Genomic DNA, 20419 nt, shown 5'->3' with positions numbered 1-20419 from the left:
CCATCTAATTTTTCACTCTGATTGGGATATTTACCCCAGGCTATCTGAAAGGCTGCACTAATTTGCCATCTCATTCAGCGGTGAGTGATACCATGGAAAGGTGGTATGTCAGATAGTGTTATTCTGAAAAAAGGTTTGGTAACTTCCCAGAGGTGAAAGGAAGCTCATTACCTGATACTACTACATAGATAAGTCACAGTAAGTGAGAAAGTGATGTTATGCAGCATTAAGAGTCTGAGATGTAAGGTAGGGAAAGCATCAAATTTCAGTTCATTTGGAATGTGTATCCCAAACTAGTAAACACAATTGTCATCTGTTATCTCTCTGAAATCAAGGTGCCCTGGCTGGAACAAATCTGTATGTGGTGGAAGATTGTGCTGGCATGGCATGCAACTAACTGTTGAGTCTAGAGCTAGCTGCCAAACCATGCTGTAGACTCTTGCCTTCATTTTCACAATATTACTACGTCCATTATGTACCTCAGCTATACATGTGGAAGGTGCCAGGAATGATTGCCCTAAATCTCCAAAGCACAACTCTGTCCTTGGCTGAGAGTTTCTATCACCACTGAGTACAGGGCAATGTTTTGGTGAAACAGAATTAGTATATCCCTACTGTACATTCTGGATTCAATCTGTATCTCTCCTAATAGCCTCAGCTAATATGTCTCTCGAGAAGTGAGAGTCTCTTCTAAAAATGGCACACTTGGATTGGAGGTGACAACCAGGACAAGACATCTTCATCACCAGACCAGGTTGTACTGATAGATTACATTACAAGCCAAACTGTTAGACCATGAAAATTAGTGGCCAATTCTGCAACTAATGCGTGGCATCTGGTTAGGTCCAAGAGTACGGACCTTTGATCTGATAATATTAAAATCGGAGCAGTACCCCAAATGGTTGCAGGCAGCCTTATAGAGAACTATCTTGGGAAATGGAAAAGTCACCTTCAGTTACAGTTAATAAAAATGATTTTTTTGCCAATTTTCATAGAAATGTTGACCTTCCTGAAATTTTCTGACCATTTCTATCACCAGATTACCATAGCTCACCTTCTCTAGCAACTGAATAACATGAATACCATCCTAACAATCTCCAGCCCTTACACGGTTGGAAATGTTCTAAAGATGAATAATATGATATTGAATGCTCACTACCAACTTCATGTTTGCAGTGTTGTACTAGCTGGGTTGGTCCCAACTTCATGTAAATCTAAGAAGGAAACCACATATGCAAATTCTCTTCTCTAGTGTGTGCCAAACCCAAGGAACCTTGGACATAAATTAGATCAGGTTGCTGGACTTGCCTAAAACTAAGGGAAAGGGTTTGGCTGTTAAGAACCACATGCCACGTTATGGATTTAAGCCAGAAATATGTTAAAAAGCACCATTACTTCAGATCTAAAGATTGGTTTACTTACAGATTTCTTGGTCCACTAAAACCATATCAGCGGACCTGCAGAAAGTAACATGAAGGTGCAAAATAGATATTGTGATTCAGTAGAGACTGATATGATCAACAGTGGAGTTTTAAATTCAAGGTCCATCATAATTAAAGTATTCTTTAGTTTTGACTTGTGATTTAAAAAAAGAGACCAAGTGAAACAGTTTTATTTGTCTCCGAATTGAGATAAGGAAACCTCTTATTGCTTGGTACATTGAAGTTTTTAATTCAGAGATAAAATTTGGAAATGACTGAGTTCTCTCTCTCTCTTTTTTTTCAAATAGAAGTTGAATGTCTAATTAAGAGAGAGAAACTGTGCCAGCCACTATTAAATTAAGGCTTTATAATTGGTGTTCTGTTCTTGGCACAAGAGAAACTTGATTCATTTCGAGATAACATCTTGCCAGTCAGGTACTGCTATTCAGAACCACAGGAAGATAAATTGTACTAAGTCAATTGTAGTGGGATAAACTTCAGGGTCCTTACTGTGGAGGAGACACAATTTATCAGTCTGTTAATTTTTTCCTCATGGTACTCTGCTGTGTATATATATAAAAAAAGAAACTTTGTACTGGATTTCATTTCCATTATGAAATTATTAGTCATAGACCCATGCAACTCAGAGCTGGACAAGTTCTATAAAGATCATCTACTCCATCCTCCTGCCAATGTTCCTATGGTCTTTGATGGAGATTTTAGCAGTAGTGTCTCTTCCACAGAGTGCTCTGTCCAAAGCATTGGAAATGTGCTACTAAGACCGTTCAGAGTAGCTGGGTTAGGTTATTAGTTTTTTGTTCTTGGTTTTGGTCAGTACTGAATATCAAGTGGGAAGATACTGAATTTTTGGATAAAAGAACTATATACTGTCCTGAGTAGATTTAAACATCAGTGTGACGAGACTACATATACTGCTGATCTAAATAGTCTTTCAGTAGGCACACTAATGGGAAACATCCAAGTCGCTTTTCAGTCAAATGAGCAGGTATCAGATGGGAGTGAGATCGTTTATTTGGATTTTCATTAATTCCCAAGAGTGGACTTGTGATTTGTTTGGGATGCAATGAAAGGCATAGAAATGCAGTTGCTATGTGTTGCTGTTGGTTATGCTGTTGCTATGTGGTTGGGCAGTTAGGTTTGGGATATCACAGCATGCTCTTGTTCAGTCAAAAAGGATCGGATCCGTCTTTGTGTGAAGTGGCAGCACCTACAGGTGCAGAAACAGCCGTAGCAAAAGGAAGCAGAGTAGGCAGCTCCTCCAGTTCTTTGAGATGCCTTTATGGCTTCTCCTCCTCCTCTCTTTTCTATTCAGCTCTCTCTTCCTAATGTGTGCATTCTGAACCTGGCAGATTTCAGGACCCTGAAGCAATGTGACTTTTTTTATACCTATCTCTTCCTTCTTAAAACTCACATTGGCTTCTCTGCACTAACTTTCCCCCAACCTGCACAGGGTTCTTCCTCTCTTACATCTTTCCTTGGCTCCCCACTACCTACAGCACCTTGATATTCTTCGTTTTGGTCGATGTCCTCCTCCTAATCACATCCCTGTGAGACTCCTCAACTGTATTCCATTCCAGCACCTCCTCCTTTGGATGGGTGCTCTGCTCTGCCTTTCACAGGCATGTCTGACACAGCCGGCTGGGGAACATTGATTAGGTAAGCAGTTTGAAAAATTGTGTTCCTTATGCTACTTTTCAGAGTAAACCGGAACTCTTTGAAGCCATCCAGGGTTTACAATTCAGTCTTTTGTTGTAGACAGCACCCTTCTGCATACTTTCAGCACTCATGTGATAAGTATTTGATGAAACATTAGCAGATGAGAGGGGAGTACTATTTTAAATGCTGTAAAAAGACATTGAGGGACAGCCATCAGAAAGACAGTGAATAGAAAAAGTTGCTGGGGAGACACTGCTACTACTGTTTATATCCCTGCCCTTTCACCTGGAAACCAGATCTGAGGCTCATCTCCTTCACGATTCTCCTTGAATTCCTGCTGACCAGCTAAGCTCTCCTGCTGGATCTCTTACAGTCACATTAGCAGGTGGCTGCCGTCCTGTATAATCCAGTTAGATTTTACGAGGGTATCTATTTACACAGGACCAGGTGTTAACTCCCTGTTTGCCATATGTGTTTTGGCGTCTATCCAGCCCAGTCCAGCAATACATTGTTGTGTTTAAACAAGTGACTACTTTCCTTAAATGCATCTTTAACTAAAAATAAATAAATAAATCTGTAACCACCTCTCAAATAAACCTTTGAAAATACCAACAGGAATCGATTGTCATTACCATCAAATATTAATCAGGCTCAAGTCCGTCTTCCAAAGTATTCTGAATCCATACTGCTGCTCCACTCTCATACAAAAAATGACGTCGATTATTTCGTATACCAATCAATCACTAGTCTAGAAAGCTTGTGCCTTACTTTTTGTTTGTTATGATGACATTTGTTCAGTGTTGCTCCCTAGTGCATCCTTATGTCATATGCAGAATGATCTATAACTGTGTTCTGTAATTCCTTTAAAAGGTTATCGTAGTCATTAATTTTTCCATGGCATAATTTGCACATTTTGTCATTTGGGCTGTGTACAAAGCTCATATTTTCTGTTCTCATTTTGATTAACATCACAGTATTTTATGCTTGTATGGATAGTATAGAAGTGCTGTTCTTGTTTAACTAACTGTTCCCATGGCCCTTTATGATACACAAAACACTAACAAAGAGTGACATAAAATGAACAGTAGAAATGCAGCCATCAGTAAAGTAAATCTTCAGGCTTCCTGACTCAGGAGAATGGATCAGCCAATAGGTTTACATTTATACAGAGCCTTTTATCCTGGAGCTTCCCATAGTACTCTGCAAATTATGTCCATACAACACTATTGAAATGCAGATACCTCTGCAGTGAAATATGCAAGGGCATAACTCCTTCCTTGATGGCCACTGCAGTGTTTGGTGCCCTAAAGCTCAGAGGAGCCCAGCATGAACTGCTACATTCAGTAGCAAAGGGATTTGCTGTTATTTATCAAAAGAAGTCAGGCTTTCTCTACAGCATTAATTCAACAAACTTGGTGCTGTGGTAGAAGGAATCTTTAGCTAAAAGTCAAATAAAATTGTACTGGAAGCCTTGGGCTCAGTGTAAACAGGTCAGTTAAGATAGGTTATTGGGAGTGTTCCTGAGAGGAGTGGCTCTCAACCTTTCCAGACTACTGTACTCCTTTCAGGAGTCTGATTTGTCTTGCGTCCCCCCAAGTTTCACCTCATTTAAAAACTATTTGCTTACAAAATCAGACATAAAAATAGACAAGTGTCACCGCACACTACTACTGAAAAATGTGTTTACTTTCTCATTTTTACCATACAATTATAAAATAAATCAATTGGAATATAAATATTGTACTTACATTTCAATGCATAGAATATAGAGCAGTATAAACAAGTCATTGTCTGTATGAAATTTTAATTTGTACTGACTTTGCTAGTGCTTTTTATGTAGCCTGTTGTAAAACTAGGCAAATATCTAGATGAGTTGATGTATCCCCTGGAAGACGTCTGCAAACCCCCAGAAGTACATGTACCCCTGGTTGAGAACCATTGCCTTAGAGAAATTTTTTGCTCTGCATGTATGATGTCTAGGAGGAGGGCATGTGAGGTTAGATGCTTTTCTTCAATTTTCCATTCCTGTGTTTTATGTGACTGAGCAGGTGTAAATTTGTCATCTTTGCTCCTCTCTGTCATCTTCTGAACATGTAATATTTTGTGTGTGTGTGTGTGTGTGTGTTGGGGGGGCGGGGGAGGGGGGAATCAGGAAAGTCTCCTACATACTCTGGACTGGAGGGTTATTGCTTGTTCATTAGTGATATGGAGCAGCCTTTCCAGATTGGTTCTATGCTTTACATGTCAATGTTTTTTCTTGATATCTGAAAAACAGTCCAGTACATCATCATTGCTGATTCAGCTACTCTGTTAGTAGGGTTGCCAAGTGCAGTCCTCAAGCATGCTTGAAGTAGCTCTGTTATAGGAAGTCACTTGATAAAATATCAAGGGGACAAAGAGCAGTTATTTATCAGTGAAGAGGTTTGCTCTGATATTCTTCCAAGCCTTCCACAGCCTTCCTTTGATAAACACTGTAGTGTATGGTGGTGTGTTTTAAATGGTTTGACAGATGTTAGCTTTTCAGATGTTAGCTTTGAATAAATGACAAATGGATTTTTTCACAGCCACACATTAATGAAAATGGAGGCCTGTGCAAATATTCTGCAGTCGTCTGCTGATGGCACTGCCAGAAAGCAATGGCAATATACTAATATGGTCCAAGAATAACCTTGTGCTCTTCGAGGTGGTAGGAGTGAAGAAAACAAAGGATGAAGATTCAGCCCTGGGATAATCAGACACAATTCCTATTCCAGGCAATGGAAGCTGTGCCTGATAAAACCAGAGCTATATTTGGACAAAAGACTTCTCATTTATAGTTGAAATGAAGATAAAATGCTATTCGCTTATGTGTGTATTTTATCCTAATTAAATAATGAACATTTTAACTCATTTAGATATGTTTTGGGTACGAAGAGCCTGTTAATTAAGTTATTAACATTTAATAAAACATGATGTAATGACCTCCTGGTTTGGCCATGAACTGGGATTGAATCAACCTCCAAAGGACAGGACTCTACCATTTAAGCTAAAAGGCTAAATTGATTAGCTGGAAGTTGATTAGCTGGAAGTAATAGCAGGCTGATACTCTCTTATGCGATCCAGCCAATAGACCAAAAAAATTTAAATGATAGTGCCTCATTGTAGGCATTTAAATAAATGACCTGATTTCCTTTTGGTACATAATTTGGAAAATATTGGCCTTGTTGATCTCTGTGTCTGTTTCCCTATCTATAACCAATACTACTCCCCACACTGAAGTACTGTGAGGCTTAGTTCAATAATGTTTTTAAAACACTTTGAGATATTTCAGTGGAAGTTATTATAGAAATTTGAAGTATAGCTATTTTTATATTTTATACCGCCTCCCCGTAGTGTAGACCTAGCCTTATTAAATCTGTAGAGTAATGGTAGTGTAATTGTTTTTAATCCTAACATATAAATGAAGGCAAAACAATCAGGAAACTTATATCTTCCTTTCTTTCCGCTTTCTTTTCATGTAGAGACATCATTATTGGAAAGGAATCAGGGCCAGGAGACCTAACAGACCTGGAAAAAATTGTTCTTGGAATCATCATGCCAAAACATGAAATTTTTCTGAAATTTGCCAAACAGAAAAGCAGACAATTGAAATAAGTGTCTTGTTGCATTATATATATAGATATATCAGACATCTAGATATCGTAACATGGTTCACCAAAGCACTTCACAAACTGCCTTGTCCTGCTCCCCTTTTCAGTAGGGATAACTGTGTGACAATCTTGTTGTAATATTTCTTTTGTTCTAGTTTACTGATCTATAGTTCTGTTGTAATTGCCCCAAAGTCAATTGTCAGAAATCAGGATTTTCCTGTCATTTCAGTGGCTCTTTTGTATTCTATTTTCTCTGTTTAGGGCTTCATTCAATGTCCATTGAAGTGAATGAGAGATGGTGGTCTTAGGATCGGGTTCTTTTGCAGATTTCATGCTTGAATAGAATGTCTTCAAGGCAGCATTCATGCCTGGCCACGTTTGCCTTTAGTCTGATGCTTCTCAATACCTTTCTCGGCACTGTGAATTATGCATAGCATTTTCTAGCTTGATTCTTTGTGGCTTTATGATACTGGGTCCTTTGTGCAGAATCCAATCATATGAAATATTTCATCTCCATAGTCCCAAATAGCTATGTTTCAAGGTGTTCTGTTGGTCCTCTGTTCAGAGCAGTCATCTCCAACCTTTTTAACATACAAGATCACTTTTTGAATTTAAGTGCAACCCAGGATCTACCCCGCCCCTTCCCTGAGGCTGCGCCCCACTCACTCCATCCCCGCTTCCTCCATTACTTACCCTCCCCCACCCTCACTCACTTTCATCAGGCTGGGGCAGGGGGTTGGGTGCAGGGTGTGTGTGTACAGGCTCTGGGCTGGGGCCAAGGGTTTCGGAGTGTGGGAGGGGGCTCCGGGCTGAGCCTGGGGAAGGGGGTTTGAGTGCAGAAGGGGATGAGGGATGCAAGCTCTGGGAGGGAGTTTGGGTGCAGGAGGGGGCTCCGGGGTGGGGCAGAGTATTGGGGTGCAAGAGGGGGTACAGGATACTGGCTCCAGGAGGAGGCTCAGGTCTGGGGTGCGGGAAGAGTGCAGGCTCCTGCTGGGTGGCATTTACCTTGGCTGGCACCACACCGCTCCCGGAAGCGGCCACCATGCCCCTCAGCCCCTTGTGGAGGAGGGGGAACGTGGCTCCGCATGCTGCCCCTCTCTGCAGGCACTGCCCCCGCAGCTCCCATTGGCCGCAGTTCCCCATTCCTAGCCAGTGGGAGGTGCTTGCAGGCAGGAGCAGTGCGCAGAGACCCCTCACCCCCATGGGGCCTCTGGGGTGTGTTGGCTGCTTCCAGGAGCGGCACAGGGCCAGGACAGCCAGGGAGCCTGCCTTAGCCCTGCTGTGCTACCAGTCTTTTAGCGGCCGGAGATCATGATTGACTTTCAGAGGCTCCAGGATCGACCACTGGTTTAGAGTTACTCTTAGGCTGTTGTGAAGTTGAGTCATTCTCTGTTTTGTGTTTCCCTTCTGAGTTGTGACATATTAGTTTGGCAATGGGTACAAGTGAACCACAGTCATATTTACTTCAAACTCCTCCTCCTGCAGTTCCTTGCTTTTCTAAGGAATAGGCATTCTTGAAAACATGTCCATTATAAGAAGCTCCTTTCCAAACCTATTTTTCACATTGAACAAGTACTTTTACAGTTTTGTGATTATTTTCTGCAGTATTTGTGATACTTTTCACTTTAGTTTCTGTAAAAAGGCTTCCATTTGGTCTGTTTTGACCTTGACCAATTTCTGCCCATAAATATATTCATGAAACTGCTCACAACCCAAAACTATTTCCAGAATTTCTTTTGTATTTTAGTCAGTGCTTGAAAGTGTATGCTATTGGAAATATGTTGGGGCAGCCCCCAACCGATGTGAGTTTGCATCAACTGAGATCTTGGGCTCTAAATTTTGGTGCTTCGGTGACAGCTTTCTTTATGTCTCAAAAATGTTTATCTTGCCATTTATACTAATGGCCTTCTATCCTGTCATCAAGTGTCCTTCAGAGCTAATCTCAGTCAGTTTGATCTATAGTTTGTTCCTGTGCATCTTGAAGTCCCTTGCTTTTGCATTCTACATACATTCTGCAGGCTCCTCGTGGTGTCCCAAATCAGCAGGTCATCAACAGTTATTTCTGTCCAATCTGGATCCTCAAAGGTCTGGAACACACATGGCTTTCATAGACCTCAGTTGCTCAGGGAGTCTAGAAGGGCAGTTTCCTCAATCATATATCTACCAAAAGGGTGGTTGGAGATGCAGAATTTTACATTACTGTATTGAGTTAAACCTGACAAAACCCTTGGCTTGCATCCAAAAATGAAAATAATCTTTCATTTTGAAGACTAGATGTGTCCTCTTTATAACTGTTTGCAAGCAACCGCATTCTCATTTGATGGCCTTATTCAAATTGGGTCTATACATCAAGTATCGGGGGTGGCCGTGTTAGTCTGTATCCACAAAAACAACAAGGAGTCCGGTGGCACCTTAAAGACTAACAGATTTATTTGGGCATAAGCTTTCGTGGGTAAAAAACCTCACTTCACTCCTTGTTGTTTTTTTGGGTCTATACAGATTCTTAAATTGTTTAGTTTTATTATGGTGACCATACTCCTAATCCAATCAGCTGGTGTCTGTTCACTCAAAAACGTCTAGTTTTACTATCTGATCAAATTTAGTTTTTACCTTATTCTGAGTACTAATGGGACTTTATGTGGCATGCTGATCTCTATATTAATGAGTAGGGCTGTAAATTACTTGCAGTTAACTCACGTGATGAACTCAAAAATTAATTGTGACAAAAAATTAATCAAGATTAATCACAGTTTTATTCGTACTGTTAAACAATAGAATACCAATTGAAATTTATTAAATATTTTTGCATGTTTTTCTACAATTTCAAATGTATTGATTTCAATGACAATACAGAATACAGTGTATAGTGCTCACTTTATTTTTGATTACACATATTTGCACTGTAAAAATGATAAACAAAAGAAATAGTATTTTTCAGTTCACCTCCTACAAGTACTGTAGTGCAATCTCTTTATTGTGAAAGTGCAACTTACAAGTGTAGTGTTTTTTGTTTGTTACATAATTGCACTCAAAAAACAAAACAGGTAAGACTTTAGAGCCTACAAGTCCACTCAGTATTACTTCTTGTTCAGCCAATTGCTAAGAGAAACAAGTTTGTTTACATTTACAGGAGATAATGCTGTATTCTTAGACTCATAGACTTTAAGGTCAGAAGGGACCATTATGATCATCTAGTCTGACCTCCCGCATGATGCAGGCCACAAAGCTGTCCCAACCCCTTTCCCTTGACTCTGCTGTTGAAGTCCCCAAATCCTGTGGTTTAGAGACTTCAAGTAGCAGAGAATCCTCCAGCTAGTGACCCCTGCCCCATGCTGCAGAGGAAGGCGAAAAACCTCCAGGGCCTCTGCCAATCTACCCTGGAGGAAAATTCCTTCCCGACCCCAAATATGGCGATCAGTAGAACCCCGAGCATGTAGGCAAGATTCTCCAGCCAGACCCTCATTGGCCCTTGATACTAATTACCAGCGATGGCACGCTGTTCATTTGACTAAAATCACGTTATCCCATTAAACCATTCCCTCCATAAATTATCTAGCTTAATCTTAAAGCCAGACAGGTCCTTCGCCCCCACCGTTTCCCTCGGAAGGCTGTTCCAATATTTCACCCCTCTGACGGTCAGAAACCTTTGTCTAATTTCAAGCCTAAACTTCCCCACAGCCAGTTTATATCCATTCGTTCTCGTGTTCACATTAGTACTGAGCTGAAATAATTCTTCTTATTTACAATGTCACGAGAAAGTGAAAACAGGCTTTTGCATGGCACTTTTGTAGCCAGAATTGCAAGGTATTTACGTGCCAGATATACTAAACAATTGGATGCCCCTTCATGCTTCAGCCACCATTCCAGGGGATATGTTTCCATGCTGATGACGCTCATTAAAAAAATAATGCTATAATTAAATTTTTGACTGAACTGCTTGGGGGAGAATTGTATGTCCTCTGCTCTGTTTTACCTGTATTCCCCCATATATTTCATGTTATAGCATTCTCGGATGATGACCCAGCACATGTTGTTCATTTTAAGAACACTTTCACTGCAGATTTGAAAAATGCAAAGAAGGTACCAATGTGAGATTTCTAGAGCACTCGATCCAAGGTTTAATAATCTGAAGTGCCTTCCAAAATCTGAGAGGGACGAGGTGTGGAGCATGCTTTCAGAAGTCTTAAAAGAGCAACATGCTGATGCAGAAACTACAGAATCCGAACCACCAAAAAAAAAAAAAAATCAACCTTCTGCTGGTGGCATCTGACTCAGATGATGAAAATTAACATTAGTCGGTCCGCATTACTGTGGATCATTACTGAGCAGAACCTGTTATCAGCATGGACGCATGTCCTCTGAAATGGTGGTTGAAACATGAAGGGACATATGAATCTTTAGCGCATCTGGCATGTAAATATCTTGTGACGCCGGCTACAATAGTGCCATGTGAACGCCTGTTCTCACTTTCAGGTGACCTTGTAAACAAGAAGTGGACTGCATTATCTCCTGCAAATGTAAACAAACTTGTTTGTCTGAGTGATTGGCTGAACAAGAAGTCGGACTGTGTGGACTTGTAGGCTCTACAGTTTTACATTGTTTTATTTTTGAATGCAGGTTTTTTTTTTTACATAATTTTACATTTGTAAGTTCAACTTTCATGATAAAGAGATTGCACTACAGTACTTGTATTAGGTGAATTGAAAAATACTTTTTCTTTTGTTTTTTTAGAGTGCAAATATTTTAAATAAAAAATAAATATAAAGTGAGCATTTTGTATTGTAATTGAAATAAATATATTTGAAAATATAGACAACATTAAAAAAAATTAAAAATGGTATCTATTGTTTAACAGTGTAATAACGATTACTTTTTTAATCACTTGACAACCGTATTAGTGAGCTATGTCCTGAACGTAGTCCATTAAACATCTCATCAAATATTTTAATAATTTCTTTTGCATCCTTGTTTTTACAAGTTATATTCCTATTTGGTCATCTGCATGTGCAAATTGCTGTTAACCTGAGCAGACCCGGGACTTCCTTTTCTGCTGTTCCAAACTCTATTAAGTGGTATCTGTCCTTATGTGACATACCTGTGTGATTTTGCTTTTGCGCCTTTTGTGCCCCTTATAAAATTGGGTACTCACTGATTATTTTGTACACTTTTCCTGCGATTACATTGCAAGCTCTAGTATCTTTTTTTTAAATTCACTTTTTGATCATTTATTACCAGTGTCACAAACCAATCTGTTTTAGACTCTTGCTTTGTTTTGTAAATGTACAAAGAGACTCAACTTAAAGACTCCTGTTTCTGGAATATCATCATTTTCACCATCAGTGCTGTATGTTCATGAAAGTATTTTGCTTTTGTATTTCGTTGAAATTTGTGCTCGGAGCTGAGCAACACAATTAGAAAATGGTTGCTCTTATGCCTTGGATGACAGTACACTCATGATTGCTTACTGTATTTATTGCAAACGAAACTTTTATTCCCATTTTTTAAACATTATGTCCTTGCTATACATTTTTTATTGGACGCACTTCATTTTTTTCACTGTTAACCTTTCATTTGGTAAACACAGTCTAAAACAAATACCCACTTTTCTTTATAAAGGCAAGTCAATTTCCTGCAATAACCTTGCTTTCACTTAGTTATTACTCATACCACAAGTAACTGAGTCTCTAATTATTCTACCTGCTAACTTCATGTTCGTATGACTTGGATATATTACTCTGGTCAGTAGTCCGAGCTGTATAGAAAATGTGACTTGCCCATGTGACATTCTTTCATAGATCAAGATATTATTAAAATTTTTGAATTTTCCCCCCTAACTTTGCGATCCCATACATGGTCCCACTAAAATGTAGCTCTCTGGTACTTCTGGGTCTCCCATGCTCCCTCTCCTATTTGTCTGCAATACCCAGGGCCGGTTCCAGGCAACAGCTGAGCAAGCTGGTGCTTGGGGCGGCAGATTGTTGGGGGCGGCATTCTGCCCAATCCTAGGGCGGCATGGCCGTGTTTTTTGTTTGTTTGTTTGTTCTTGTTCCGCTCAGGCCGCCCTGTAGGGGGCGGTGGTGCGGAGAACCAGAGTGCCCTGCAGGGCAGTCCTCTTTCTTCCCTCCCCGCCGACCGGAGCGGAGCCCTCGCGGCGGGTGGCAGGAGGCGGCGCAGCGGGAGGGACCGCGTGGTAGCGCCCCTGCTATAGCCCTGGCTTCATTCAAGTGGCTTCATTTGCTCCATCTTTGTCAAAGATTCAGTTTTCTTCTGTCAGCGTGCATAAAGATGTCATGCACAGGAAGTTGGTGAGTGTTTGGTGTGGAACATTGATGCTCCCAGTGACCAGTCACAACAGGCTAAAAAATACCATTGAGATGAACAGAGATCTAAAACATGCTTAAGACCAGTAAACTACTAGCTTTTAAAATTATTTCCCCCTACTTCTATCTCTTCAGCATCTGCCTATAGTGGATATGTCAGAAACTACCTTCAGTGCATTAGTGATGATATAATAATCATTGTGTCACAGTTCAGGGTGGCTGCACCTGTATTCACCCTCTGTGGTCCAATAAATGCATCTATTCTAGGCCCCTGGCTCGTCAGCTGTCACCTCTTTTGGGTGGACACCTGGGCCACCAATCCCAAGGGTATTTGAAGGCTGCACAGTTCCCTGACTATACTGTGATATCCCTAGCAAAAGACAGACTGCCTATGCAGGCCTGCTTCACTTCTCTCCTCAGAGATGGTACACAGCATGATTGCCACAGTTAGGTTATCACACAGCTCTATGTAAGCAAGCACATTTATTCTTAAAATGAAAGCATTCAGAGAACCCCACTAACACAATAGACGAACCTACATGCATGCTAATAAGTTTACCATAGCTCATTCCAACTCCAACAAGGTCTCTGGCTAGAGAACAGTTCTTCAAACCCTACCTTGGGGTTCTCCTGTGGTCACAAGTTTATCACAGGTTCAGCTCAGAACAAGCACTATCAGCCTTATGGGTGTCTCACTATTCAAAAGTCCTTCCCTAAGGATTGGGAGATACACCCTCAAGAGGTCCTGTTTGTTTGTTGGATCAGAAGGAAGGCCCCAAATCACTTTTAACTCCGGCAATTTAACCAAAAATCCTTTCTTTGTCTGTTGGTGCCAGAAAATCCAGTTTGAACCAGTATAGGTGAACTTCTCTTCAGGTGGTCGTAGCTCTCTGGAGGTTCTCTGAGTGAATTTGCCTAACCACCCGCCTAAATCATTTACCTGACCAGCCTCCACTTAGTTCCTGGGGCGCTGTGGTCCCCCGCCCCCATGGAAATACATACAATCCCTCGTAGTACATGAACATTTGCATTTTTAATACAGTGAACTCCTAAAATACTTTTTGAATTAAGTTTAAGGTTTGTCAGGATATTGCAGGGTATTGTCATATCTGTCATGCATTGCATTCACCTTTATCATCATTACCAGCCATGCTGCACTTCTGTTCTCCATTACTTGCCCAGTTTTTGTGGCCTCTAACCAGTCCAAGGCATAATTAGTGGAAATTAGAGAGAAGATAATGAGTGGATCAGGTGCATAAAGTACTTGTTTTCTGCAGACTAGGAGATGTTGCTAATTAATTGTTTATATTTCTGCCCTGTCCCTACCATTTGTTCTTGTCCTCAGATATAGGAAACTCTGGAAGATTTTTAGTGGCAGGGCCAACAGCTACACACATCAGGTAAAATCTTGGCTTCACTGAAGTCAATACAGTTTTACCATTGGTTTCAATGGTGCCAGGATTTCACCCCTTGTGTGTGGGGTGTATGTATGTGTATGTATGTGTATATGTGTAATTGTGGAGAAATTCCACCTTTTTGGTGAAAGAATTAAACTTTTGTTTGGAATATTAAAATAAGTGCTGTGGAGAGAGATTTTAATGATGGAGTGCATGTAGGTAGTCAAACAGATAAAAAGTATAGCAGGATCGCATGGTTTTCCAAAATATTATCACATGACTAGCCCTGCTACAAATCAATTATATATAACACTCATAATAAGTACTTTTGAATGAATGGGAGGACTAAATACCAATTCTAGTACAAGTTTAAAATAATTATTATTTGTGATTTTCAGTTTTTCACTCTGTATTTCTTGTTTAAAGCCATACAAATCAGGATCATGTTAATAGCGTAACATAGAATAAGCCGTAAGATGTAGAAGAGGTCTATGAATTTTTATCTTTCTCCATCACACTCAGACTGAAGCTGATGGTTCCAGAAAATCTCTCTTTCTTTCTTTGAATCCTTGGGTTATTTCAGTGTCAGAAATATGTATTGCTTCATAAAAAGGGAGCAAGCACTCCACACATTCTTCCCCCCCCCACACACACAATATGTTGTAGAGTTTTGGGTCTATAATCTTCCTTTATTTTTTGCAAAGGTAGTAGTATCATGTATGTACTTTGGAGACAAATTATACATTATAGTGCATACCACAGCTAAAAAGTAAAATGCCATTAAAACATAACAGCAGCTCTGGTGCAAACAGAGGTGGTTAAAGTCATGATATTGTTCTATTGTGACTCTAAATATTCTCCTTACTAGACATAATGCAATTATTCTTTTTTTTCTTCTTTCCAAGGTACTTCAAAAGCTAGGGAAAGCTGATGAAACAAAAGATGAACAGTTTGAAGAATATGTTCAAAACTTCAAACGACAAGAGGTCAGTTACTTGTTTGGTTTGTATATCACAAAAAATTGGGGTGTATTTGAATTCATTGATTGTGATGAACATGCTTTTGGGCAACAGGTCAGACACATTGTATGAAGATTTACAGCTCAAGGATTTCATCCAGCAGTCTTCCTGTAAACAAAACTCTCTTCAAGTTTTGCTTGCAAAGGGACTTCAGGATTGGGCCCAACATTTGTAATAAAGGGCCAGGTTCTAATTTCATGCAACACCATTCTGAAGCTGGAGGCACTCTCTTGAACACAATGTCATGTAACTCACTGGAGTGACTGTGGATGTACAACAGTGTAACTGAGAATAGAATCTGACCCAAATTAATACTACAAATGCAAAACTGTAGTTGTATTTTACAAAGGGGAGGCATATTTGTGTGATTTCTTTGCTTGTTTTCTTGGCTGTATTAGACTTAGTAGTTGCCACAGTCTGAAGTTGAACATGAACGTTATACTGTGTATAGACTGTAATGTGTATTCTTCCTGCACTGCCTTATTGATGTATTATTATTAATAATAATTATTATTATTGCAAATATTAATTTCACAACAGTGCCCAGGCAGCCAATCAAGATTGGGGCTTCATTGTGCTAGGTGCTGTAGGTACACATATGATGTACCTACTCTCTGTCCCAAAGACCTTATTATCTACTCTGCTTACAGTGTACTCTAAATTCTAACGTCCATTACTCCTTGCTGTACTGATCAGAGGTGACTAATTATACTGAATTCCATGACAGATTTCTAGTGTGAATTAATACCCACTAAGAATTAGATGAATTCTACCAAGATTATTTCATTTGTTATATAAGATAAATATGAATCCAGGTCTCCAGAGGTTTAATCATAGTCTTTCTGTTCTTTCCTTTGCGTGCGGTTTAGCTCACATGTAAAGACACTCAAATAGTTTAGGCCCAAGAAGTTATATTTCTCTATCTGTTGTTGAATGTACTTGGGGATACAAAAGATCTGTTTTATTCATCTAAAATGTTTCACATGTAAGTGAAAATAACAAATTTATTTTTTTAAAAGTTCATCTGTATCAAGATGTTTTCTATAAAAACAGCCCCATTAGAAAAGAGCTAACATGGTGAAATGGCCACATTAAACGAGAAGCCGTTAGGGACTGACTTGTATCTCCATCACCTCTGGTTGTTCATTCTCTTACAGCCCAGAAACTCACTCATGGGAGATGTAACTAGGACTGGGGGAGCGGCAGGGTTGGTCCTCCACATTTTAGTATGGCATGTGAGAATGGGCTTTGGGAGCATGAGACTGTCTGTGTTTGTAATTCCCATCCTGAATTAGTCCCTCCCCATGCCACTCATTGGTGTGTATCCCATACAGACACTGCTCATTCCTCCCCGACCTCACTTGCTCCAGACTGGCCAGCCGCAGCTGGGCTCCTGCTCAGTGTCCTTGCAATTAATGGAGGGGTGCAGAGAGCCACTGAAGTATAGTATTTGCACTCCCCTCTCCCTAAGCAATGGAGGCTTCAGGAATTGCTTGGCCAGGTGAATCTTCACTTCTCCATCCCTCCATTCAAGGGAAAGGAGGCAGTAGCCAGTCACTGTTCTGGGAGGGTGGTTCTTCACTCACCTTCCTGAGACCTGGAGGGAGATGGAGGTATCATGAGCCACTGGGCCCAAAGCAGAGAGCAGTGTTGGGAGCTGTTGGGCCATGCAAGGATCTTGTATTTTTAACAGGGACATTTATATTAACATGGGAAATTTTTCTACTTCCTCTTCTGCAGCTGCTTATTGTCGAGTGGGGAGCATAATCATTTCTTGGTAATGTCACTGCCATTTGCATGGCAACTAATTGTGCTGTCAAAAAAAGAGGTATACATTTTCTCTTTAGTTGTAGCAAAGGTGGGAGGAATGAGGCCCTGTTAAGAAACAAAGTTCCCGTAAGATGTAATTTTTAGCCAAATAACTCTAGTAATAGAAGGAGAAATAAGAAGGAAGATGACAGGGCAGGGGAGGGGGAGAATCTCCTATTTCAGCAAAATTTTGTCTCAAAATAATTTGTTTTTGAAGAATTTGCTGTAGTGGTATTTTCCCGCTGGAAATCTTGCTATGGGCAAACAAGGCTGATGATGATAATTTTATTTATCTTTTCAGTTTTTGGTGGACAGACAGTAAATAATGAGCAGTCATGGGCACAGCAGAATCTAGATAGCACTAAATCAGGACATAACCATGACGTAGTGCAAGGGGTTGAACTGAGAGGGAAAGTACTAGCGTTCCTCTTCTAAACTCCACCTACAAAATAAGCCCTGGCCAAATGATGTTCCAAATTGACACCATTTTGAGTAGATAGTGCAGATGTTTAAAATCTGATCATGCATGCTCTCTGAGCTCGATTGGGCTCCTTGGGCTTCATTCCCCCTCAGTGGGGTTCAGATGTATCCATAGGCTCTGCTTGGTTCCTAGTGCTTGATTATGGAAAAACAAAAGCCTGTCCATTTGCATAGGTCTTCATAATATGCCCCCTCTTGGTTTGTCCTTGCTTTGATCAACAGTGAAATAGTTGACAAAGTTCAGATATAAAATATTATCATTGTGCATCTGAATTTACACCCATTCTGATAAATGTAGCATTTTTCAGCTTTCAAAGCAACTCAACCAAACCTCCCCGTCAGAGAACATTTTAAGGGAAATTCCAAACTTCACTTAAAATCTCTGACTGGCAACTTGGCTCAATAATGCATCCATCTGATTCCCAGTTGTGCCCTAGGGCTGCATTTGAGTTCTGGGGAAATTGTCCCTTCAGCTTTGCTTCCCCTTCTAAGGTATTTGCAGCCACTGGTGCCCCTGCAGGCTTCAGCGAGTGAGCTAAATTGAGAAATGCCAGAGGATAAAAGAAAGGTCTGTTTCACTTTCTCCCTCCCTTATCAAGTGTCTCATTGGGGGAGCTTGATGAGTTCTGTAGGCAGAATGCAGTCCATACCCCTACTTATCCAGGCAGGGTCATCTCACCCCCCTTCCCTAACAGGAAAGAACTGGCTCCAGGGGCAAGCAACTGTCCCTCCTCCCCCGCCTCTATCTGTGTTAGAGGAGTGAAGCCAGATGGAAGATTGTGTCTGGGTTCTTATAGCCTACATTAGCAGCCATGCCTCTGATGGCCCTACCCATCCATTTTCCCCATAAACCACGGATGGACAGCACTGGACACAGCACCATGCTCCAATGCCCGCTTTGTTTCCATGCTTCCATCTCCTCCAAGCAGCTAGCCAAGGAGTGAGAAGAGAGGCAGCAACCCAGATGTGAAAGAACAGCAAGGCAGCAAGGGATCTCTTCTTGGCCCACCATTTATTTACGTCTAACCCTTAGCCCACATTTTATAAGGCCAGAATGTTCCTCAGTGCACATCAGTCCAAATTCAAGCTAGTGTAACTACTGAAGGTAAATGTGGCTATCTCCTCTGATGGTCGAAGACCAAGCGTTTCTAACTAGGGAAGATGGTTAACTGAAAGAATGGCCTTCTCAATACACTGGCCCTTCACAGGTAGCCAGTTCCAGGAAGACATCACCTCAGTCCCCTTTGTGAGCATGAAAACTCTCAGGTGGCAACAGACCACCTCACCCGCTGGAAAAAAAAATTATGATCAGTTATGACACCCTAAGTTCCTGCACATGCTGGCAATGCTAACGTTTTTTCCAGGATTGTGTTAGTGTTAATAATCACTTTTATCTCTTTCTGGATCATCTTTTATCAGAACTCTGTACAAAGAGAGTTGAAACAAACCACAGAGTCATATGGTTTCTGGAATATGTTGGAGTCATAATAAACACAGACACATGGTACCAGGGAAGTCAATCAAAGGGCTGGGCTGAGGAAGAATACTGTCTGGTACAAAGTCTTATTTCAGACTAATATTAACTGAAAATGGCCACAAAAGCCATAAACAGAAACAAAAATCCAATTACTATTGGAGCCTATTGGGAATTCTGATCTCAGACACAGGCATGCTTCAGTGAGCCAGAGTGCATAGGAGACCTGTCCAGTATTATTTGTTATTCCTTCCACATCTCACCCTATCACATCCATTGGCAGAGATCACAGTCCCATTGTAAATTCTACCCTCCCTCCACTGGTGAATGCGGAGAATCAGATATTTTTAAGGAATTCACTGATTAGCAAACCAGGCAGAGCGATCTTTAGGTCAGAGGCCAACTGGGGATAATGGAGGAAGGTTCATTTAGATCCCATTTCAATCCAGGAAATGGGTACCAGAGACAGAGCACAGCATCCACCAGTAGGTAGGAGCTACAGAGTACTATTTAAAGTAGAAGGGGCGGCACAGATTCCCTGCCTGACCCTCCACCTCTCTCAGGAACCTCACTTCCCCCCACCAGCAGCCTGGACCCCAGGCACATGAGTCCACCCACTCATCCCCTCAAACTTTGAGTGAATGGCATTATGACCTGACAATTTTGGACCAGCTCCCCCACTCCCAATCAAAGTGGTCAGGCTGTGGTGTCTCCCCATTGCTCCACAGCCTATGCACTGAGGTCTCAGAGCACTGCTCCTTCCATGGATAACAGACTTATTCTGGTCATGACATTTTTGTAAATAAGTGAGGAAGAACATGATCAGCCCTATCCTAGAGAGAAAATCAACTTCTATCCTGGGCAGAGCAAAGTTTCCTATCTTTGTATGCATTGCCAATAAAGGAGGACATGAACACCAATTCTTACATGACTAAGGATTGGATTAAGCAGAGTGGAACCTGCAGCCAGAAGTATCCTCACTCATTGTAAGTCAATTTAATCAACTGGTGATTCATCTTTTTGCAACTGGAAACAGCTGTAATGTGACCCATCAGGACCTGCGTAGTGAATGACCTCTCACAAGACTAGGCAATGTCTTTGCTTTGTGCCTCCCCACCTTTTTCCCTGCTCCCCAGGACAGTATAAAAGTAGGAAAGAGAGAACAGCAATGTACTGTTTGCCTTTCTGGCTGA

At 40.9% G+C, this 20419-nt stretch overlaps 1 protein-coding gene across 4 annotated transcripts in view; it reads left to right on the top strand.

Moving 5' to 3' along the window:
- Nucleotides 1-20419, top strand: part of LOC101935615 (amphiphysin) — a 193254-nt gene that overhangs the window by 64419 nt on the left and 108416 nt on the right. For all 4 annotated transcript variants that reach the window (XM_065583804.1, XM_065583806.1, XM_065583805.1 and 1 more), the window contains exon 2: nt 15350-15430. In XM_065583804.1, coding sequence (XP_065439876.1) covers nt 15350-15430 — 81 coding nt within the window. The remainder of the gene's footprint in view (nt 1-15349; nt 15431-20419) is intronic.

Source organism: Chrysemys picta, chromosome 2 (genome assembly GCF_011386835.1).
Source record: "Chrysemys picta bellii isolate R12L10 chromosome 2, ASM1138683v2, whole genome shotgun sequence".
NCBI lineage: Eukaryota > Metazoa > Chordata > Testudines > Emydidae > Chrysemys > Chrysemys picta.
This window is presented reverse-complemented; position numbering and strand designations above follow the sequence as displayed.